The sequence below is a fragment of the Mya arenaria genome, chromosome 8, assembly GCF_026914265.1.
Source record: "Mya arenaria isolate MELC-2E11 chromosome 8, ASM2691426v1".
In the NCBI taxonomy this organism is placed as follows: Eukaryota; Metazoa; Mollusca; class Bivalvia; order Myida; family Myidae; genus Mya; species Mya arenaria.
The window spans coordinates 46,421,657-46,445,008 of NC_069129.1; the positions used below are offsets into that span (position 1 = coordinate 46,421,657).

General features: G+C 39.5%; 1 protein-coding gene across 1 annotated transcript; it reads left to right on the forward strand.

Annotated features, from left to right (window-relative positions):
- The first annotated feature begins 5,493 nt into the window (after positions 1–5,493).
- On the forward strand, positions 5,494–12,123 carry LOC128243317 (uncharacterized). The gene is made up of 3 exons (XM_052961020.1): positions 5,494–5,532; positions 5,798–6,701; positions 9,700–12,123. Exons 2-3 carry the CDS (start codon positions 5,798–5,800, stop codon positions 10,527–10,529), a joined length of 1,734 nt encoding a protein of 577 aa, XP_052816980.1. The 5' UTR covers positions 5,494–5,532; the 3' UTR covers positions 10,530–12,123.
- Positions 12,124–23,352: the final 11,229 nt, after the last annotated feature.

Genomic DNA, 23,352 nt, shown 5'->3' on the forward strand with positions numbered 1-23,352 from the left:
ATACAACGGTGTGTTGCCGTGCCTCCGCCCTTTTTTTCTTTTTTTAGCTCACGTTGGCCGTAGGCTGACGATAAGCTATTAGGATCGATAAATGTTCATCGTCCATCCACACTTAGTTTGTTAACACTCTAGTGGTCACATTTTTGCCTCAATTGTCACGAAACTTGGTCAGGATGTTTGTCACAGTAATTACTAGGATATGGGTAAACTGGGATGAAAAACTAGGTCACATGACCCAAAAATAGAAAAATCTTGTTAACACTCTAGATGCTACTTTTTCAGTCCAAATATCCTGAAAATATGTCAGAAAGGTTGTTTCGTTGATTTCCAACTCAAGTTTGAATATTGGTCATATGGGGTCAAAAACTAGGTCTTGGAGCCCATATATGGAAAACCCTTGTTAACACTCTAGAGGCTACTTTTTCAGTCCAAATATCCTGAAAATATGTCAGAAAGGTTGTTTCGTTGATTTCCAACTCAAGTTTGAATATGGGTCATATGGGGTCAAAAACTAGGTCACAGAGCCCATATATGGAAAACCCTTGTTAACACTATAGAGGCTACTTTTTCAGTCCAAATATCCTGAAAATATGTCAGAAAGGTTGTTTCGTTGATTTCCAACTCAAGTTTGAATATGGGTCATATGGGGTCAAAACTAGGTCACAGAGCCCATATATGGAAAACCCTTGTTAACACTTTAGAGGTAACATTTTCAGCCCAAATATCCTGAATATATGTCAGAAAGGTTGTTTCGTTGATTTCCAACTCAAGTTTGAATATGGGTCATATGGGGTCAAAACTAGGTCACAGTGCCCATATATGGAAAACCCTTGTTAACACTTTAGAGGTAACATTTTCAGCCCAAATATCCTGAATATATGTCAGAAAGGTTGTTTCGTTGATTTCTAACTCAAGTTTGAATATTGGTCAAATTGGGTCAAAAACTAGGTCACAGAGCCCATATATGGAAAACCCTAGTTAACACTTTAGAGGTAACATTTTCAGCCCAAATATCCTGAATATATGTCAGAAAGGTTGTTTCGTTGATTTCTAACTCAAGTTTGAATATTGGTCAAATGGGGTCAAAAACTAGGTCACAGAGCCCATATATGGAAAACCCTTGTTAACACTTTAGAGGTAACATTTTCAGCCCAAATATCCTGGAAATTTGTCAGAAAGGTTGTTTCTTTGATTTCTAGCTCAAGTTCGAATATGGGTCATCTGGGTCAAAAGCTAGGTCACAGAGCCCAAATATAGAAAAACCTTGTTAACACTCTAGAGGTAACATTTTCAGCCCAAATATCCTGAAAATTGGTCGGAAATGTGTGTTCGTTAATTTCTAGCTCAAATACGAATATGTGTCATCTGGGTCAAAAACTAGGTCACAGAGCCCAAATATGGAAAACCTAGGTCACAGAGCCCAAATATAGAAAAACCTTGTTAACACTCTAGAGGTGACATTTTCAGCCCAAATATTCAGGAAATCTGTCAGAAAGGTTGTTTTGATGATTTTTAAGCCAAGTTTGAATATGGGTCATCTGTTTTTTATTGTTATTTTATTGTTTTAAAATCATTGAAGGTACCAACTTCAAACTTCATGAACTTATTCACAGTAAATGGTATTTTTTGTGACGAGTTATATAAATCTAACCTAAATATTGCATGAGTTATTGCCCTTTGTATCTTTTTAAACAAATACATATTTGTTATGTTTTTACACGCCTGTTTAAAAAAACTGGACATATAACTGGACATATAATAATTCCACCTATGGTGTATGGAAGGGTAGACAGGCACAATCCAGTATTTAGTCCGATCAATTACTTTTGAACCCTTTTTGTAGACTAAAATGTTGCAATTACCTGCATCTGTCAATCCATTTCTTTCTGTCCTTGTCATTAGTCGGAAACCTGTAGAGTCCACAAGCCTGTCTGCCCCCTGTGCGATGCGTACAGCCAAAAGCATAACAATACACCATTTTCATAAATGGCGGTGATGTACCCGGAAGTCCGAAACCGAAAGTGAAAGTAAAACGAGACTTACGCGCCCTATCATGACCAAATTTGGTCAGAATGTGTTTGATAATTAGCAAATTTGCTGTAGTTACCCGAGAGTTATTGCACTTTAATTATAGAAATTACCTAAAATTGCTCTTGTCCCCAATAACTTTTTAAGCATTTGTCCAATCAACACAAAATTTGGTGAGAATGTGAATGGGCATAATACATCAGAGAAGCCAAATCCCTGTTGTTGCCCTTTAATTATCTACAGCACAAAGTTTTACTTAGGTGAGCGATATAGAGCCATCTTGGCCCTCTTGTTTTCTTTTAACCAGGTTTTAACATAGTGAAACCTGGTTATTAGAATTATTAGAATGACGAACGTCGTTGTTCGGGCAGGCGGCCGGACGGTTTCACCTATGAAACTGAATAATTGCAGTAATGGTTGACATATCTTGACCAAACTTGGTCTATAGGAAGAGTTTATGGATACCTTTCATGGGATTGCGTTTGGGGTCCCTAGAGTCAAGGTCACTGTTACTAAAAATAGAAAAACGGATGAAACTGAATAATTTTAGTTAGGGTTGACATATCTTGACCCAACTTGGTATAAAGGAAAAGTTTTTACTTTTAGATACCTTTCATGGGATTGCGTTTTGTGTCCCTAGGACCAAGGTCAAGGTCACTGTTACAAAAAATCGAAAAAAAAAATCAGTTGAAACTGAATAACTTTAGTCAGGGTTCACATATCTTGACCAAACTTGGTATAAAGGAAGAGTTTATGGAGACCTTTCATGTGATTGCGTTTAGGGTCCCTAGGGACAAGGTCACTGTTACTAAACCTACATGCTGAAGTTCTTCTGTCAATCATTGAAAACCTGGTTTCGTCGCATTGCGGCGTTTCTTGTTTTTTTGTGTGTTTTTTTTCTTTTTTTTGGGGGGGTGAGGGGCGTGGAAAAAGGTTTGGTTTGGCAATGAATGTAACTGGCGCCTATATATACAACATATGATGTCAAACATCACGCCAATATCCCAAGATGAATGTGGTTTTGTATATTGATAATGAATAAAAGTCATTCGTCTTTTATTAATTTATCTAATATATGACTTTATCTATATATATATATATATATATAGGTATTGTTCAATGCTTATTTTAACACAGGGATATGTATCTGAAACCTAAAACCATCTAACCCAGGCATCAATCAGATTAATCGGAATAAATTTGTTACTTATTGTTTTTTGAGTAATCGTGACTTAACGCCTTAGATTGTATATGCAATACCATACATAGAACAAAACAAAAGGGAACTCTAACGAACAACTGTATCATGTTTTTCTGTAATAAAGTGATTATATAAAAATATATAAGGATTTAAGTATTACACCTTATTAAGAGAGGTACAAAAAATGTGAGGGCTTTTTGTATCGGGGGGAACGGGGAGGGAAACGTGTAGATTGGAGGGAAAGGGCTAAATAATGGAGGTGGTGAGGGGTAGGGGATAATGAGAGGGGGTGGAGAAAAGGCAATGGAATATTGGAGGGGAAATGAAGAGGCAATGTAACTGGGGAATGGATGTATAATAGAAGAACAAAAGGAGCAAAAGGTGGTAGGAGAAAGGGAGTACCAAAATGATAGGGTAAATGGAGAGTGAGTGAGATCTGACATGAGAGAGGGGGGGATTGAGAGGGGAGAGGGTAAAAGGAGAGTGACATTGGGAATTTGAAGGGGAATGGGAGAGTGAGTGATATGACGGGGGGGGAGTGGAATATGAGAGAGGATAGATGGATACGAGACAGTGAGATTTAGAGGATAGATGTACACTAGCGGAACTTTGAGGCGAATCCTGCGCCCTCCCTCTATCTATTTTATCGTTCAAGTTAACTTATTTTCAATATAGGAGAAAACAAGTGATAAAATGCGCCCAAAATGCCCACTTTCGGACAAGAAATTGTTAAAATTTTCTGAGGGAAGAGCACCCAAACTCCCCTGTAAACATTTTTAACCAAATATATTTCGATTGTATGGCTAGGGCGCAAATCAAAAGATAACGACCTGAACTTACGCCCTCCTATTACGTCTAATCCTAGAACCGTCCCTGGATGCATATGGGAAAGGGAGAGAAATAGGGTATAGAGGAAATGGACAGTGTAGTGAGTGGTATTCAAGGGGGAGGACGTAATTTCGTTTCATGCATACATTTTCTCTCCTTGTATTGACGGATTTCTTTGTCACTGCGGTATTGTGTGATTTGCTGTATACAGTAACGTGAGGCTCGTTAGCCTTCTAAATCGGGCCATGGTGGAGTTCAAGTCTGTTCCTGAAGTGAAAACGTCGTTGACTTCAAATTATGATACACATCACATACCAAACTGAAAGACTCCTGATCATTAGCGATTCTCACAACTCAAAACGTATCATATCAAGGCTAAACAACTGTGCAGAAGTTGTTTGCATTTCACCAAAATGTGGGTAATATGCTTGCAATGAACACAATTGGGGTTAAGTAACAAAAAAATCGGCCAGGAAACATGTACAGTCGAGTAATAACCATGAAGTTTGAAAGAAAAAAATATATATACATGCAAGCACAGTTACAACATGCACTGATATGCCATATTTGCCGAGAAAATACGAAATATTGTGGATAAAATCGACACGTTTATTTGTAAACATTGCCTCCTAAGCCACAATCTGTTCAATAACTTTTTTATCTTTAAAATTATCCTACCAAACTAAGATGTCGATCGAAGAATATGATTTTCACCACATACTGGACGCATACATTTTTCAAAATTTAGAGAAAAAATTGCCACTTACCAGGCAAAAGCTGGTACCTGAATCGTTACTTTTCATTATATATCCGCCATTTTGTTTGCCATGAAACATTTTTCTCACTTAATGTTGCATGAAATGAAATTACGTCCTCTCCCTTGGGTATCGGGGTAGAGAGAGAGGGAGAGAGAGGTGCCTCAACAAACGTTTTAAAACCGCATCTCTTTTTCCGAGTGCAAAAAAGTACATCATTTTGTTTGCGCCCGCACCTATAATTTTGCCTGGACTTACTATTTTTTCGTGACTATCAGAAACTTACATTTTCTTCAGGAGACAGACAGAAAAAGGGAATTCTAGGCACACTGAAAGCAGAAAGTGTGATCGTGCTAAGCATGGCAGGTGACAGACCGTACTTATTATAACAAAGATAAGATAATTTGCTAACAAAGCCTGCATACATTAGAGAAAAAAAATGTGTTTTGCGTTAAATATGTGAAGGTTATTAATATTAACAACGTATCGCTTACCTCCAGAGTGCGGTTTTTTATTTATTGTTTATAAAAATCGCATTCGCCGCTTCTGTTTATCTTTGAAATAAAAAGTATTTTTATATCGCTTGCTCGCCCCATTTTTTTTCTTGAAAATTTTAGAACAGAATAATTATTTTGTGTGGCCTAAATAATATTAATGAACATGCGCAGTGAAATACACCAATTTACTTCCTTGTTCGTTCTGAAGATCTCCTAGATCAAGGTAAATATTACTTGTATTTATTTACTGTGTAATCTAGGATACAACCGACGTAATACATGTACCAAGTTTATTCGGGGAGAGGAAAAAAGAACAAATTAACGTAGTTGAAATAATTGTAACTAAACTTTAAATCAGACGGTACTTCGATCCCTACTTTCGTTTTGAAAATTATTTCTGTTGACAAAACATAATAGCTAAAGGTTTCGTTTTCATTGGTATCAACTAGTTCGCGTATATAAGAGATTCATATGTTTCGTTTCCATAGATGGAGGTACCCGGAAAGACGCGTGACCCTGACCTTGACACGGGTTCCGCTGACGCTACAATCTACTGTCAGCCGTGTGGAGAGGGTGGTAAACGCGCTGTGGCCCAGGGCTTCTGTCAGACCTGCGAGGAGTACATCTGTGCTCCTTGTATCGAGTACCATAAGCGATTGAAAATCTCCAGGAACCACATTCTGCTGTCCAAAGACAAGATGCCGACCTTCTACCCGTCCACTAAACATTCCGTTATCGGTGACATGGAATATTGTAAAAACCATCCGAAAGAAATGATCAAGTTTTACTGCCCGACCCACGGCGACCTTGGCTGTGGTGACTGCGTCGTACTCGACCATCGCAGCTGTAAAGTCGATTACATCGCTGAAGTGGCTGAAGATTTTGTCATAGGGAACGAATTCAGAGAGCTGGAACCAACAATTAAACGAGAAGACGATATTCTATCTGGGTGCATACGTAATGTCGATGAGCTTTTGGATGAGGTCAAAAACCAGTCTAAAGATGAGATCGCCAGATTGAGGAAGTTTCGTGCAGAAATAAACAACTACCTGGACCGTCGCGAGAAGGAACTGCTCGACAACTTCCAGAAAGTGAAAACCGAGGATGAAAACGTGCTGACTGACCTAAAGACTGATTATGAGGCAAAGAAATCGGGACTTGAGGCTTTGAGGACGGAACTGTCTTCCGCTCACGTATCGGTGAACCAGCGGTACGTTGCAGCGAGGAAAGCCCAGAAGGAGTTACATGAGATCAAAGACGAGATTGAGAAGAAGGCTGGCCTGATGATTGCCCGGAAGCTCCGGTTTACTAAGGACTCGAACACGGAGCGTCTTCTGGGATCGAACATGGGCATTGGAACACTGGACGTTGTGGGAGAGTTCCGTAGGGAAAGTACGTATAAATATAGTTATATACATATCATTTTCCAAAGCATATATATGTAAAATTAAACATCAGGACATTTTCCATATGCCATGGCCTTAGCGTCGTGTTCTGTGTTTATGTTCACTCATGTTCAACATTGCGGAACACAAAGAAATGTGCTTGCCGGTTAGCTTTGCCAACGAATTTAGCTTACAAGCCTTAGTATTTTAGAAAAATACCTTTTATTTATGTTGGAAATGTACATCATGTACAACGATCGACCATAGTCAGAGGGCGGCATAGGTATCAGCTCTTTGTCATTTCATGTAGGAGTCAAATGACTGACTGATAGTCAAGTAACAAGAGAGCTTGCCAAGAAACCTTTTATATTTACATGCATTTCGTATAAACATTTACAAACACTGACTGACGTTGATGTCATGTTTCGATGCCAGTTATGCAAATTAAATGTTATCGAATTGTGATTCGTTGTCAAATCATTAAGCTTTCCGACGTATTAATTAGTTCGTTGTTATCAAAAGAAACCATTGGCAGTAATCATTAATATAGATGTTGAGTGACCCCCATATAAGTTTGCAATTATTTGAAATAATTGCTACAATATTTCTAATGCGTGTATGTAATAAGTGACTTTAAAACATAAATATTACCTATTTTCTAATGTTGGAGGACCTTTAGATATGCATGGTGAAACATAGTTCGACATAATGAGGTCATCGACATAACAATTATCGACAAAACGGGTTTCATAAACGGGTTTCGGTCAGCAATTTTAATAAAAAAAATATTATAATAAGCATTTCAGAAAAGTGACGTAATGTTGTTTAGGAACATGTCACGAAAAAGTTTCGTTTAAGGAAATCATAGTTAGGTGCATTTAGCATAATGCTAAAAACTTACGATTCTGTATTAAATTACCTGAACTTTCTTCTATATCCCCTTTCGTATCTTTGAGAAAATGTAAAGAGCGTATACAATGCATCAAATGTCTTAATATTAAGGTGTTATCCATCTAGGTGGTACGCAGTTTTCGGTGGCTTCATATAGAATACTCTCCAGTAAACAGAGTGGTACGCATTCTTTCAAAAAAGTATGTGTTGCTGAAAATTCGGGAAGAAAAGGAAGGATTATTCGGTGCGCATGGCGGAGGGTGGGGGTGTTATACACGCAGATATCCATACCGTATATGCAGAGCCTTGTTATGCCCCGTTGGTTGGCACATTAAATCGCACCGTCCGTCCACCCGGCCGTTCAGATGTCCGTGTCCGGTCAGTAACAAAGTGATTCAGCGATGGATTTTAAAATTGCTCGGAGCATGTGCCCGGTACATAAATACGACATGTCGCGTGTAAAATCCACATCCCTACTTCAACGTTTGATGTGACACTTCCATCTGTACCACAAGCAAATGATGCATATATACATACACAATATATTATTTGTGTCCGGCTATTGCTCTAACATGCACGGAGGCATTTTAAATAAGTTGGTACCTGTGTTCAGTGCATAAAGGTGATGCGCCGTATATAAGAACCACGACTCTATCTCGAAGTTCAATGTCACACTTTCAGGTTATGTATTTATGAAATATTGCATATACCATATATAATTATATAGTATAGATTGATGTGCTCGGGTAAACTTATGTACAATGACAGTCAAAAAGGTATTGGCGCATGGTTTTGGCACATTAAGACAACGTGTCACGTTCAAGGCCCACATCATTTACTCAAATTTCAAGGTCAAACTTTCAGGTTGATCATTATTAAATGCTTCAAATATTCACTCAGATACAGTTGGTCAAGTCAGGGCTGTAATCTTGTCATGCACGGATACATGTTTAAATTACTTTGTACAAGTGATCGGTTCATAACGCCACACGTCCCCACCTCCTACTGCAACACTCTTTAACAATTGACGTCAACCATCATCAATGAGGCCAGTATATGCGTAAATGGTTTATTGGTAGCTCTTCCTAAATGAAAGCATACAAGTAGCATTCTCTGTAAAAATGAATGGCAATTCGGTGGCATTCGTCACTAACTGTGAAAGCTTTTTAAAATTCATCTTCACATTTAAAATCATAAGGTTCTCAAATTTAAACGTAGTAAATATACGTAGAAATACCGTTGAAATAACCTTTTACGTTTTGAGCGCTGTACTTGTATATTTGGTGCGACAACATTTAATTAAAGAAGACGTTCCAATGCCGTTATATGCGACCTGTACCGCCCGAGACCATACAACATATATACGGACACTGCTACATACGAGCCTGTGTTTAATGGATTTGTTAAGATTATTGTTTTTAATGATCATATTTATCTTAAACACATGGTACATCCGTACCTTCTATCACTAGGTCATGCTTTGGAATATTAGAACGTCTACGTAAAACTAAGCAACCCTTTTGTTCGTTTGACTTAAAGCAATCATTAAAAACAAAGCTCTTTATTTACCCACATCCATTCTTCCGCGTTTTATTTAAGGATCGTAGTTTAACTTCAAAAATCTTAGATCTGAATAGTTGTGTCAAAAAGCAAAATATTTGTTTGCATGCTTATATTTAAAACTGGCTAAATTACAAAATATACACATATGTAGCAATATTACGAGAATATTATAATTTTCAATTATCGACAGAATAAATTAAGTAATACTGTCCCACTGATAAAGAGAGTTTTCTGTCCCACTGATAAAGAGTGTTTTCATAAGTTATTTGAGAAACAGCGATCTCAGTGAAAACTGTGTAAAACAGGGCTATTCTTTTAAAGTTTATTGTTTAAGGTCAGACTCTGCAAAAGTCAACTGTTTAATCAAATGTTTGTTAAGCACAAACACCAAACATAACATATGTAATATTTTCTGTGTATTACCGGGTCGACGTATTGTTTGTTTACCTGAAACGTAGTGTGTATTAAAGTTGTAAACTGTCAAATAAGTTTTGTACCGTTGTCTCGAGCTCAAAGCCAAAAAATGATCACATTTTTTTATTTTGCTTCAGTTCCAGTTCCTGACCTTTCTACTGTGACATGGAAGAAGGTGGAAGACATCAACGTGAGAACGTCCCTGGACAAGACTAGCTGCTGCATCACCGGCTCCGCCCTGCTGTCGCAAGGTGTCTTCCTCCTGATTGACTGCGAAAACTGCAGTGTCAAACTGGTGGACCTCACGACCCGCACCGTCACCTTCCGCCTCCAACTGCCATACAATCCATGGGACGTGTGTGTGCTCCCTGGTGACCAGGCCGCAGTCACTCTAATGAGTAATTCCATGATTCAACTTGTGTCGACAACGGGAGGACAGTTGTCTTGTGGAAAAGAAATTAAAGTGTCATTTGGGTGTTGTGGTATTGCGTATTACAACAACAGATTATACGTTTCGATCGTATCAGATCCGCGTATTGAAGTGATGACATTGGATGGTCATATTATAAGTGCATTCCAAACAGATGATGGAAAAAAGCTTTTCCAAACACCATATTTCCTGACTGTATCAGCTTCCACACCACCGACCTTGTATGTGTCTGACAGCGATGCACACACCGTCCACCAGCTATCTCTAGACGGGAAGGCCCTACGAGAGTACAGTGACAAGAAGCTTAAACAACCCGGTTCCGTGGTGGATGTAGGTCCGGGTCAGCTGCTCGTGTGTGGGTCGACCAGTCACAACGTGATTCTGCTGACGGAGGAGGACGGCAAGATGGCAGAAATACTGGGAGAGAAGGACGGGCTGACCTCTAACTCCTTTGTGTCCTTTTGTCCTTACAAACGTGCCATAATTGTCGGGATGCCCGATACTGACTCCTCCCTGTGTGTATTTAATGGAAACTGACAGTGTTTTTTCGTCAGTCGATTTTATTCTGTCTTTGGTGGAAAATACCATGTATACAAAAATATTTGTGCAATTGAATAGTAAATGCAAAAATATTTGTGTGAAACAAAAGTGGAATGCGGTATCTGTATCATGAATGTTAAATGACATGTAAATATATATAATAATGTTAAGCGTATTTTTCGCAATGAAAGGTTAACGAATTAGTGTAAGTTTTGTATTATTAACACATTTAAACTAAGCATTATTTTAGGTGTTTTTGTTGTTGATTTTAATGTTCAATAAATTCAACTAAATTGTATGAAATGATTGTCATATCTAAAATATTTTTAGCAATATTTTATGTTCAAGAGTATATTATTTCCTCGTTTAAAGGTTAAAATAAAGTGTTTCACAAGGTTTAAGATTAAAAGGATAATTTTCGCTTTCCAGTTATAAACCAGTTTACTAATTTAAATGTGTTAAAGCTGACATTAATAAAATACATTTACATTGAACGTTAATGCAGGGAATTTTTAAATAATTATAAAACATTTTCAAATGGGAATTTCCAAGTAACCATCCATTCTCTAATTGAAATGCTTACAATTCGAAAACTTTTTTTTTTCAAAATTGACAGTCAAAATGTTTTTTACACTTTCGGATAGTATTTCTTAAGAATTTCAGTTAAAGGTTATTGCCTTGATATTTTTACAAGTTATGTATAAATCTAGTTTTCTTTCGACAAAGTATGAAAATGGCCGAATATTTTTTTATACATTTTAATTTTGAAATGTGTATGAACAATTCTCAATCCTATTATACAAACTTTTTACCAAATTTCACTGATCATTTAGGAAAAAATTAAAACTCCTTATGAAACACAGTTTAACATTCATAATTGCATGAATGTGGCCATGACGTCACATGTTATCAAATTTGCGATTTACCCGAGTCCAGTGTCACATTAGGCGTCTCATTATTTCTGGGTGAAGAGGTGATAGGTCGGGGTATTTCCTTTTTTTACGAAAATCCATTTTATGTATTGTATGTTATATTACTGTATTATGTAACCAGTTTTCTATATCATCCGTGTACTAATAAATGTGTTTTAAAACATTCAAATTCGTCTTGTTTACAGAACAACTGTCTAACGCGTATTTAAATGATGGATTTTTGAAATTTGAATGTATTCTGCAGAAAACAACCAGCTTACTGTGAGTTTACTCATATGTAGTTTACAAGTGGTAATAAACAGTTATTGCAGGTTTAATTCCAATGCTGGATTATAAGGTACATGTTCCTGTATTTGTCTCACCAAAAAGTTATCTGCAAATATGATAAAAACAAATTCGATTTTGAGTAATCTGTAAATTACATACCAGTAGGCGGCAGTATTTTTCAACAAATAGTTAATAATTCCATCGACACGAAACTCGCTGACCGTATTTTTGAGTGAACTGTCTCGCTGAAGTTAAGTCGTATTACCTACCAATGTTACTTAAGAGTAATGCCCCTTTGCCATGAAAATATAATTATAATGACTTATATTGATGTTATAATAGAGTATACTGTCTCAGTCACGTTTAGATGTGCGATCAACGGCCTCAGTAAGTCAATAGTTATGTCCATTTTACATAAATGTGCACTCGACAAAACTTATAAGCGTGACACTACTAAATCTTCATTATTTTGTTTATTTCTTAATTTTATTGAAAAATAATATCCAAATTTATAGCACAGAATAGGTTAATCGATACAAAAATAATACGCTATTTATTTTGAAATAGTTAAGATAATTAATCGAATCAGTGGGTTTAATAGCCAAACCCATGAAATGCACGAGAAAATCGCCATTTGACGCGAAATAAAATCGCACGTGGCTAAACACACAGTTAAGCAATGTGCCCATATAAAAAACAAACTGGCGCGAACGTCTCTACAATAAACAGGGGTAGCAGTTGGATTGATTTTGGCGGGTGCCTCCAAAAGGGAGATTATTTTTTTTTTTTTTTATATTTACAAGTAGATAATTTGTTAATAAATATTTAAATTTACAAAAAAAAAACTTATATATATATATATATAATGCGTTTCACTGGCTTACTATCTGGTATAGTATTTTTATGCATACTGTACCACTTGAGTACCATTAAATTAAGGTATGCCCTTCCAAAGTGGTACCCCTTTATTTTTCACAGAGGCAGCATAGCGGGTTTAATATTATTTCTACAAAATTTTAAAAATAGTATTCGACGCATTAATGATTTCAGGTCGCTATAAGTGTGGGCATTCACAGAAAACACAATTGCTTAACTTATGAACAAGTACCGGACCACGTGTTATTAAATAATGCAAAATTAGTTAAAAAAATAAAACTCACAAACGTATTCATGGTGCATACTCTTTTGGGTTTTTACTTATGTAAAATCCTAATATTTTGTTGCAATTGTATTTTGCAATAATTTATTTAAATATACGTGTACGTTTATAATGTAACTTTCCGAAATGTACAATGAATTACGTTCACACGTTCCTAAAATATTTCAAAATTAAACTTGTCATAGTTATAAGGTTCGTCAAGTGTTGTAGGTTTACAGTGAAATTTGCATAGGAATATTACTTGTTCATACATTTACAAAGTTCAGTGATTACCATACAACAAGTATGTTAACTTCCCGACAGAGTGTTTTTTTCTATTATAACACTGGCACCCCTGCTTGCCTTTTCTGTCATTAGCTATAAGAAAGCCCGTGAAGCAAATTTCGTCCTCCAAAGTCAATAGGTTTATCCTTGCTATTACGATGAAAAATAGATTCATTATTTTCAATGACAAATGGTTGATTTACATAATTATAGATATTTTTCATAGAAAAAAAATCATCCGAGGTGCGATAATTAAGATTGTCATATCTTATTTACGATTCAATCGTTTCAAAGATATCATAGTCATCTGGTGATAAAAAGTTTTTGTGCTACTAGGGGTTCGATATGAATGACAAAAGTATACATCATTGTTATGTAAGAGTATAGAAGTGTTTGACTTTACCCAAATAATTCAATGATTTTTCTTATCAACAACTGAAATATAATCCTAAAAAAATATGTATTATACATAGAAATACCGTCACTTCATTTTCCACCAAGTTTGAAGGTTTTCCGTCCGTAAATATGATCACTTATCTTATCCGTTATGTCATAGTCCAGTGTATGACTTGAATTTATCCTAGTCTCACTAATAAAAATAATATCATACGTACTTATTAAATTTAAAAAAGATCTTCATGCCACACCAAATTAAGTTGTTTTTTTATTACGGAATTTCGAGGGTAAAAATTGGGCGAGCGAGCGAAAAAATACTTGTTTTCCATTTCAAAGATATAACATAGCGGCGAAAGGCGATTTTTATGAAGAAATTTAAAAAAAAAACGCGTTCTGAAGTCGATAAAAATTAGTTACCTTCATATATGACGCAAAACACATATGCCGAATGTGTAAACATATTTGCTTTACTTTTACTTTTACAATATAAAACTAAATCACAATTGCAGTAGTTTTACATGAACAGTGCGTTTCAAATTAAAAGAACACTTCATTCATTGTACTGTTTTGTTGTATATCTAATGGTACACTACCATGTATCATATATTTATTCTTTATTACACACTGAGAAAGTGACATTAGGGTAAGATAAATGGTTATGCACCAGCAGTCTATGCGAAAGACACATAACCCGAGGACATGAAATCTGAGCATTGCTACAATACCAAATAATCTACTTCTCTAAAATGCATTTCGTAAATCGAGTCGTGGAAAGCTGATGTTGTTTACACAACATTTCACCTCAGGAGTCAGTGGAGTACCAAAGGGCAACTATAAACCACTTGGCAAATTCTCTGTAAAGCCATTCTTATTTTTGTTTCCAGAGTTTAAATCATGATCAAGGATCGGCACAATTCTAGGTGCGGGTGCATTTTTTAGTACTTTTATGCATTTCGTAAAAAATAGTTAGGGTAGAGCCGAACAACTTATCAATTTGCGTTAAAGTCGATTCTATGAACGTTATAGGATACCATGTAAATAACACACTCCTCTTGACATCCCTTCTCTCCCCCGGCCGGGGTTGTAGTGGCTGCCGTTTCCCCCTACATATTTAACGTCTTTCCGGTCGTCATGGCACGGCACGTTGCATGGCGTCGTAAACGCCAACGGGCAAGTCGGACGACGTTCGTTAACTGTGCCCCGATCGCGAAATTCTTCTGTTACAGGTGTTGTTGGGTGGTTGTTTCAAAGGCTGTACGTAGGCTCTCTCGCTCTTGATCATAGTGGAATAACTGGGCGAGGTTTATTTGATCGTCTCGGGCCATGCCACACCGGACAGTACACAAAGTCGAACGTGATTTACCTGGATTTACCTGGACATACCCAACTTTATTTGATATGTTTCAGTTCTTGTTCGTTTTCTTCATATTTCAAAGAGAGAAAATGTGAGGCGGTTACGGTTTCCGTGACACGCTCATCGATGTCCCGGACCATCACTTTGGGCTCAGAAACTTTGACCGTGAATGCATTCCACGTTCTCTCTGTGTGGTCGAATGTTTTCTTTTTTGACTTGATGTCTTTAATTTCATGTAAGGTTTCTGACACACATGGAGGTTGGATTGAGGCTCCAAAATTGAACTGACAGCCCGAGAGCGGGTGGCTTTTGTTAAATGCAAGGTGGGGCATACAAGTGGCTGTTCTGTTAATGAATGTTGAGAACAATAATTCGGCAATATGAAACAACACAATATATACAATGATTTGAAGATATCTCCAATTGAAGAAGAGACATTAAAGATTGATTCGGATATAGCTGTAATTCAATTGAAGAGCTAGTGTTTATTTGGAGATATCGTAAATTGTCTATTTTTCAATTTATTGATCAAAACATTGGAGCTCTCTTTTATGGAGTTGAAAATGCGTATTAGTATATTTCAGTGTATGTAGATTTGGCATTCCATCAAAAAAAGTAAGAATTAATTTGAAGTTGATAATGGTATTATCCCTTTTTTGGCCGCCCTGGTCATTTCTAAAAGAATCAGTCATAACATGTACACAATATGAACCCCTATGCAAATTAATATATTTGATTTTTTATAAACAATGCTGTGAATCTCTATTACCCAAATGGATTAAGCCCCGAACTCTGCTATGAATCTCTCATACTCAAACAGATTAAGCCTCTAACCTGCTATGACTCCTTTATAAACAAAAGGGTTAAGCTTCTTACACTGCTGTGAATCCCTTAAAATTAAACGGATTAAGCCTCTAACACGGCTATTAATACCTCATACTCAGACGGGTAAAGCTTCTAACCCGGCTATGAATCCCTCATACTCAAACGGGTTGAGCCTCCAACCCTGCTGTGAATCCCTCATACACAAACGGATTAAGTCTCTAACCCGGCTATGAATCCCTCATACTCAAACGGGTTGAGCCTCTAACCCGACTATGAATCCCTCATTCTCAAACGGGTTGAGCCTCTAACACGGCTATGAATCCCTCATACTCAAACGGATTAAGCCTCTAACCCGGCTATGAATCCCTCATTTTCAAACGGGTTAAGCCTCTAACCCGGCTATGAGTCCCTCATACTCAAACGGATTAAGCTTTTAACCCGGCTATGAGTCCCTCATACTCAAACGGGTTGAGCCTCTAACCCGGCTATGAATCCCTCATTTTCAAACGGGTTAAGCCTCTAACCCGGCTATGAGTCCCTCATACTCAAACGGATTAAGCTTTTAACCCGGCTATGAGTCCCTCATACTCAAACGGGTTAAGCCTCTAACCCTGCTATTAATCCCTCATACTCTAACGGATTAAGCCTCTAACCCGGCTATGAATCCCTCATTCTCAAACGGGTTAAGTCTCTAACCCTGCTATGAATCCCTCATACTCAAACGGGTTAAGTCTCTAACCAGGCTATGAATCCCTCATACTCAAACGGGTTAAGCCTCTAACCCGGCTATGAATCCCTCATACTCAAACGGGTTAAGCCTCTAACCCGGCTATGAATCCCTCATACTCAAACGGGTGAAGCCTCTAACCCGGCTATGAGTCCCTCATACTCAAACGAGTGAAGCCTCCAACCCGGCTATGAATCCCTCATACTCAAACGGGTTAAGCCTCTAACCCTGCTATGAATCCCTCATACTGAAACGGGTTAAGCCTCTAACCCGGCTATGAATCCCTCATACTCCCTCTAACCCTGCTATGAATCCCTCATTCTCAAACGGGTTAAGCCTCTAACCCTGCTATGAATCCCTCATACTCAAAAGGATTAAGCCTCTAACCCGGCTATGAGTCCCTCATACTCAAACGGATTAAGCCTCTAACCCGGCTATGAGTCCTAATTCTCAAACGGGTTAAGCCTCTAACCCGGCTATGAGTCCCTCATACTCAAACGGGTTAAGCCTCTAACCCTGCTATGAATCCCTCATACTCAAACGGGTTAAGCCTCTTACCCGGCTATGAATCCCTCATACTCAAACGGGTTAAGCCTCTAACCCGGCTATGAATCCCTCATACTTAAACGGGTTAAGCCTCTTACCAGGCTATGAATCCCTCATACTGAAACGGGTTAAGCCTCTAACCCTGCTATGAATCCCTCATACTGAAACGGGTGAAGCCTCTAACCCTGCTATGAATCCCTCATACTCAAACGGGTGAAGCATCTAACCCGGCTATGAATCCCTCATACTCAAACGGGTGAAGCATCTAACCCGGCTATGAATCCCTCATACTCAAACCGGTGAAGCCTCTAACCCGGCTATGAATCCCTCATTCTCAAACGGGTTAAACCTCTAACCCGGCTATGAATCCCTCATACTCAAACGGGTTAAGCCTCTTACCCGGCTATGAATCCCTCATACTCAAACGAGTTAAGCCTCTTACCCGGCTATGAATCCCTCATACTCAAACGGGTGAAGCCTCTAACCCGGCTATGAATCCCTCATACTCAAACGGGTGAAGCCTCTAACCCGGCTATGAATCCCTCATACTCAAACGGGTGAAGCCTCTAACCCGGCTATGAATCCCTCATTCTCAAACGGGTGAAGCCTCTAACTCGGCTATGAGTGCCTCATTCTCAAACGGGTTAAGCCTCTAACCCGGCTATGAGTCCCTTATTCTCAAACGGGTTAAGCCTCTAACCCGGCTATGAGTCCTTCATACTCAAACGGGTTAAGCATCTAACCCTGCTATGAATCCCTCATACTCAAACGGGTTAAGCCTCTAACCCGGCTATGAATCCCTCATTCTCAAACGGATTAAGCCTCTAACCCGGCTATGAATCCCTCATACTCAAACGGATTAAGCCTCTAACCCGGCTATGAGTCCCTCATACTCAAACGGATTAAGCCTCTAACCCGGCTATGAGTCCCTCATACTCAAACGGGTTAAGCCTCTAACCCGGCTATGAGTCCCTCATTCTCAAACGGGTTAAGCCTCTAACCCGGCTATGAATCCCTCATACTCAAACGGGTTAAGCCTCTAACCCGGCTATGAATCCCTCATACTGAAACGGGTTAAGCCTCTAACCCGGCTATGAATCCCTCATACTGAAACGGGTGAAGCCTCTAACACTGCTATGAATCCCTCATACTGAAACGGGTTAAGCCTCTAACCCTGCTATGAATCCCTCATACTGAAACGGGTTAAGCCTCTAACCCGGCTATGAATCCCTCATACTCCCTCTAACCCTGCTATGAATCCCTCATTCTCAAACGGGTTAAGCCTCTAACCCTGCTATGAATCCCTCATACTCAAACGGATTAAGCCTCTAACCCGGCTATGAGTCCCTCATACTCAAACGGATTAAGCCTCTAACCCGGCTATGAGTCCTTATTCTCAAACGGGTTAAGCCTCTAACCCGGCTATGAGTCCCTCATACTGAAACGGGTTAAGCCTCTAACCCTGCTATGAATCCCTCATACTCAAACGGGTTAAGCCTCTTACCCTGCTATGAATCCCTCATTCTCAAACGGGTTAAGCCTCTAACCCGGCTATGAATCCCTCATACTCAAACGGATTAAGCCTCTAACCCGGCTATGATTCCCTCATACTCAAACGGATTAAGCCTCTAACCCGGCTATGAGTCTCTCATACTCAAACGGATTAAGCCTCTAACCCGGCTATGAGTTCCTCATACTCAAACGGATTAAGCCTCTAACCCGGCTATGAGTCCCTCATACTCAAACGTGTTAAGCCTCTAACCCGGCTATGAATCCCTCATACTGAAACGGGTGAAGCCTCTAACACTGCTATGAATCCCTCATACTGAAACGGGTTAAGCCTCTAACCCTGCTATGAATCCCTCATACTGAAACGGGTTAAGCCTCTAACCCGGCTATGAATCCCTCATACTCCCTCTAACCCTGCTATGAATCCCTCATTCTCAAACGGGTTAAGCCTCTAACCCTGCTATGAATCCCTCATACTCAAACGGATTAAGCCTCTAACCCGGCTATGAGTCCCTCATACTCAAACGGATTAAGCCTCTAACCCGGCTATGAGTCCTTATTCTCAAACGGGTTAAGCCTCTAACCCGGCTATGAGTCCCTCATACTCAAACGGGTTAAGCCTCTAACCCTGCTATGAATCCCTCATACTCAAACGGGTTAAGCCTCTTACCCTGCTATGAATCCCTCATTCTCAAACGGGTTAAGCCTCTAACCCGGCTATGAATCCCTCATACTCAAACGGATTAAGCCTCTAACCCGGCTATGATTCCCTCATACTCAAACGGATTAAGCCTCTAACCCGGCTATGAGTCTCTCATACTCAAACGGATTAAGCCTCTAACCCGGCTATGAGTTCCTCATACTCAAACGGATTAAGCCTCTAACCCGGCTATGAGTCCCTCATACTCAAACGTGTTAAGCCTCTAACCCGGCTATGAATCCCTCATACTCAAACGGGTTAAGCCTCTAACCCGGCTATGAGTCCCTCATACTCAAACGAGTGAAGCCTCTAACCCGGCTATGAATCCCTCATACTCAAACGGATTAAGCCTCTAGCCCGGCTATGAGTCCCTCATTCTCAAACGGGTTAAGCCTCTAGCCCGGCTATGAGTCCCTCATTCTCAAACGGGTTAAGCCTCTAACCCGGCTATGAGTCCCTCATACTCAAACGAGTTAAGCCTCTAACCCTGCTATGAATCCTCATACTCAAACGGATTAAGCCTCTAACCCTGCTATGAATCCCTCATACTCAAACGGATTAAGCCTCTAACCCTGCTATGAATCCCTCATACTCAAACGGGTTAAGCCTCTAACCCTGCTATGAATCCCTCATTCTCAAACGGATTAAGCCTCTAACCCGGCTATGACTCCCTCATACTCAAACGGGTGAAGCCTCTAATCCGGCTATGATTCCCTCATACTCAAACGGATTAAGCCTCTAACCCGGCTATGATTCCCTCATACTCAAACGGATTAAGCCTCTAACCCGGCTATGAGTCCCTCATACTCAAACGGATTAAGCCTCTAACCCGGCTATGAGTCCCTCATACTCAAACGGATTAAGCCTCTAACCCGGCTATGAATCCCTCATACTCAAACGGGTTAAGCCTCTAACCCGGCTATGAATCCCTCATACTCAAACGGGTTAAGCCTCTAACCCGGCTATGAATCCCTCATACTCAAACGGGTTAAGCCTGTAACCCGGCTATGAATCTCTCATACTGAAACCTGTTAAGCCTCTAACCCTGCTATGAATCCCTCATACTGAAACGGGTTAAGCCTCTAACCCTGCTATGAATCCCTCATACTGAAACGGGTTAAGCCTCTAACCCTGCTATGAATCCCTCATACTCAAACGGGTGAAGCTTCTTACCCGGCTATTAATCCCTCATACTCAAACGGGTGAAGCCTCTAACCCGGCTATGGATCCCTCATACTCAAACGGGTGAAGCCTCTAACCCGGCTATGAATTCCTCATACTCAAACGGGTGAAGCCTCTAACCCGGCTATGAATCCCTCATAATCAAACAGGTGAAGCCTCTAACCCGGCTATGAATCCCTCATACTCAAACAGGTGAAGCCTCTAACCCGGCTATGAATCCCTCTTTCTCAAACGGGTTAAACCTCTAACCCGGCTATGAATCCCTCATACTCAAACGGATTAAGCCTCTTACCCGGCTATGAATCCCTCATACTCAAACGGGTTAAGCCTCTTACCCGGCTATGAATCCCTCATACTCAAACGGGTTAAGCCTCTTACCCGGCTAGGAATCCCTCATACTCAAACGGGTTAAGCGTCTAACCCGGCTATGAGTCCCTCATTCTCAAACGGGTGAAGCCTCTAACCCGGCTATGAATCCCTCATTCTCAAACGGGTGAAGCCTCTAACCCGGCTATGAATCCCTCATTCTCAAACGGGTTAAGCCTCTAACCCGGCTATGAATCCCTCATTCTCAAACGGGTTAAGCCTCTAACCCGGCTATGAGTCCCTCATTCTCAAACGGGTTAAGCCTCTAGCCCGGCTATGAGTCCCTCATTCTCAAACGGGTTAAGCCTCTAACCCGGCTATGAGTCCCTCATTCTCAAACGGGTTAAGCCTCTTACCAGGCTATGAGTCCCTCATACTCAAACGGTTGAAGCCTCTAACCCTGCTATGAATCCTCATACTCAAACGGGTTAAGCCTCTAACCCTGCTATGAATCCCTCATTCTCAAACGGGTTAAGCCTCTAACCCGGCCATGAATCCCTCATACTCAAACGGATTAAGCCTCTAACCCGGCTATGAGTCCCTCATACTCAAACGGATTAAGCCTCTAACCCGGCTATGAGTCCCTCATACTCAAACGGGTTAAGCCTCTAACCCGGCTATGAATCCCTCATACTCAAACGGGTTAAGCCTCTAACCCGGCTATGAATCCCTCATACTCAAACGGATTAAGCCTCTAACCCGGCTATGAATCCCTCATACTCAAACGGGTGAAGCCTCTAATCCGGCTATGATTCCCTCATACTCAAACGGGTTAAGCCTCTAACCCGGCTATGAATTCCTCATACTCAAACGGGTGAAGCCTCTAACCCTGCTATGAGTCCTTCATACTCAAACGGGTTAAGCCTCTAACCCGGCTATGAATCCCTCATACTCAAACGGATTAAGCCTCTAACCCGGCTATGAATCCCTCATACTCAAACGGGTGAAGCCTCTAACCCGGCTATGAGTCCCTCATACTCAAACGGTTTAAGCCTCTAACCCTGCTATGAATCACTCATACTCAAACGGGTGAAGCCTCTAGCCCGGCTATGAGTCCTTCATACTCAAACGGATTAAACATCTAATCCATCTATGAATCCCTCATTCTAAAACGGGTGAAGCCTCTAACCCGGCTGTGAATCCCTCATACTCAAACGGGTGAAGCCTCTAACCCGGCTATGAATCCCTTATTCTCAAACGGGTGAAGCCTCTAACCCGGCTATGAATCCCTCATATTCAAACAGATTAAGCCTCTAATACTGCTCAGTCTACCTCAGTTACTCCAAAATGTGCTCAAAATGAGCTGGTGCTTATCAGCATAGCTAATCATAGTTAACAGTTCTGTGGTCAAAAATCGTCCTCCCCTGCTGGGCTGACCACTGCTCAAAGTAAACACAACAGCTTGTTCTCTCTCTCCCAAATCTCTTGTACAAATTGAAGCATCTCAACAATTAATGGCCATTTATTCAGGATTCTAAAATGTGAACAGTCAAATTATGTAAATGTAATTTTATTTTCATTTTGGAAACTGGATAAAAAGGTATGTAATCATTGTTTTATCTTAATATATATTACAATACATGTTATTTCATAATACAATACATGTAATATCATCTAGTACTTTAAATAGCACTTTTAGCATTTAAATAAAATTGTAAATGTGTGCCCTTATATAATTTAATTTAAGTAATCATCATCATCATCATCATCATCATCATCATCATCATCATCATCATCATCATCATCATCATCACCAAATAGTGGGCTATATTTATACAATGTTTATTGTTCTTTCAGATCTAAAAACAACATATGTCAAGATGATATACAATAGCCTTATTTTAGAAGATCTCTCAATTGTCATTGATGAAAATGGGACGGGATTTTGTAAATTGTATTCATACATTTAACATTTACACTTAATAAGAATACATCAAAAAGTTATGTGATTTTTGTAGACCCAGATTGCCTTTCTAATTTAACTCTGAAACTCTGAAATGTGAAGTGGACATGCATTCATGTATCAGCATTCCTTATCGCAGAGAGGCCAATTTAACCCATAGATTTATGGCCTCCAAGGGTGAACATTTCTTCACACTGACCTGATAATATCTCTTAACCGTTAGCCCACTATGCTCAGGTCTGAGGGGAAATTCTGAGAATTGGAGTAACTGGGTAGGACTGTGCTATGAATCCCTCATACTCAAACGGATTGAGACTTAAACCTAGCTACAATAATGAACGATCAGGGATACTTTTTTATTATTTTGACATTTCATGTGTATCCCTGTAACACGAGTCTGCCATAGTCTAAAAATCGTCAAAAGACTCATTGACGGCCATTTAGGTGGACTAGACTTAAACCCTGCTCTGAATTCCTCAATCATGCTCAAACGGGTAACGCCTTTAATCTTCTAACCATGCTATGAATCCCTCATACTCAAACGAGTTAAGACTCTAAATCTGCTATGAATTCCTCGTACTCAAAAAGGTTAAGCTACTAAATTAAGCTGCTTAGAATTTCTCGTACGTTCTCAAACGTTTCAAGCCTTTATTACCCCTGCTATGAATTCTTCATTCTAAAACAGATTAA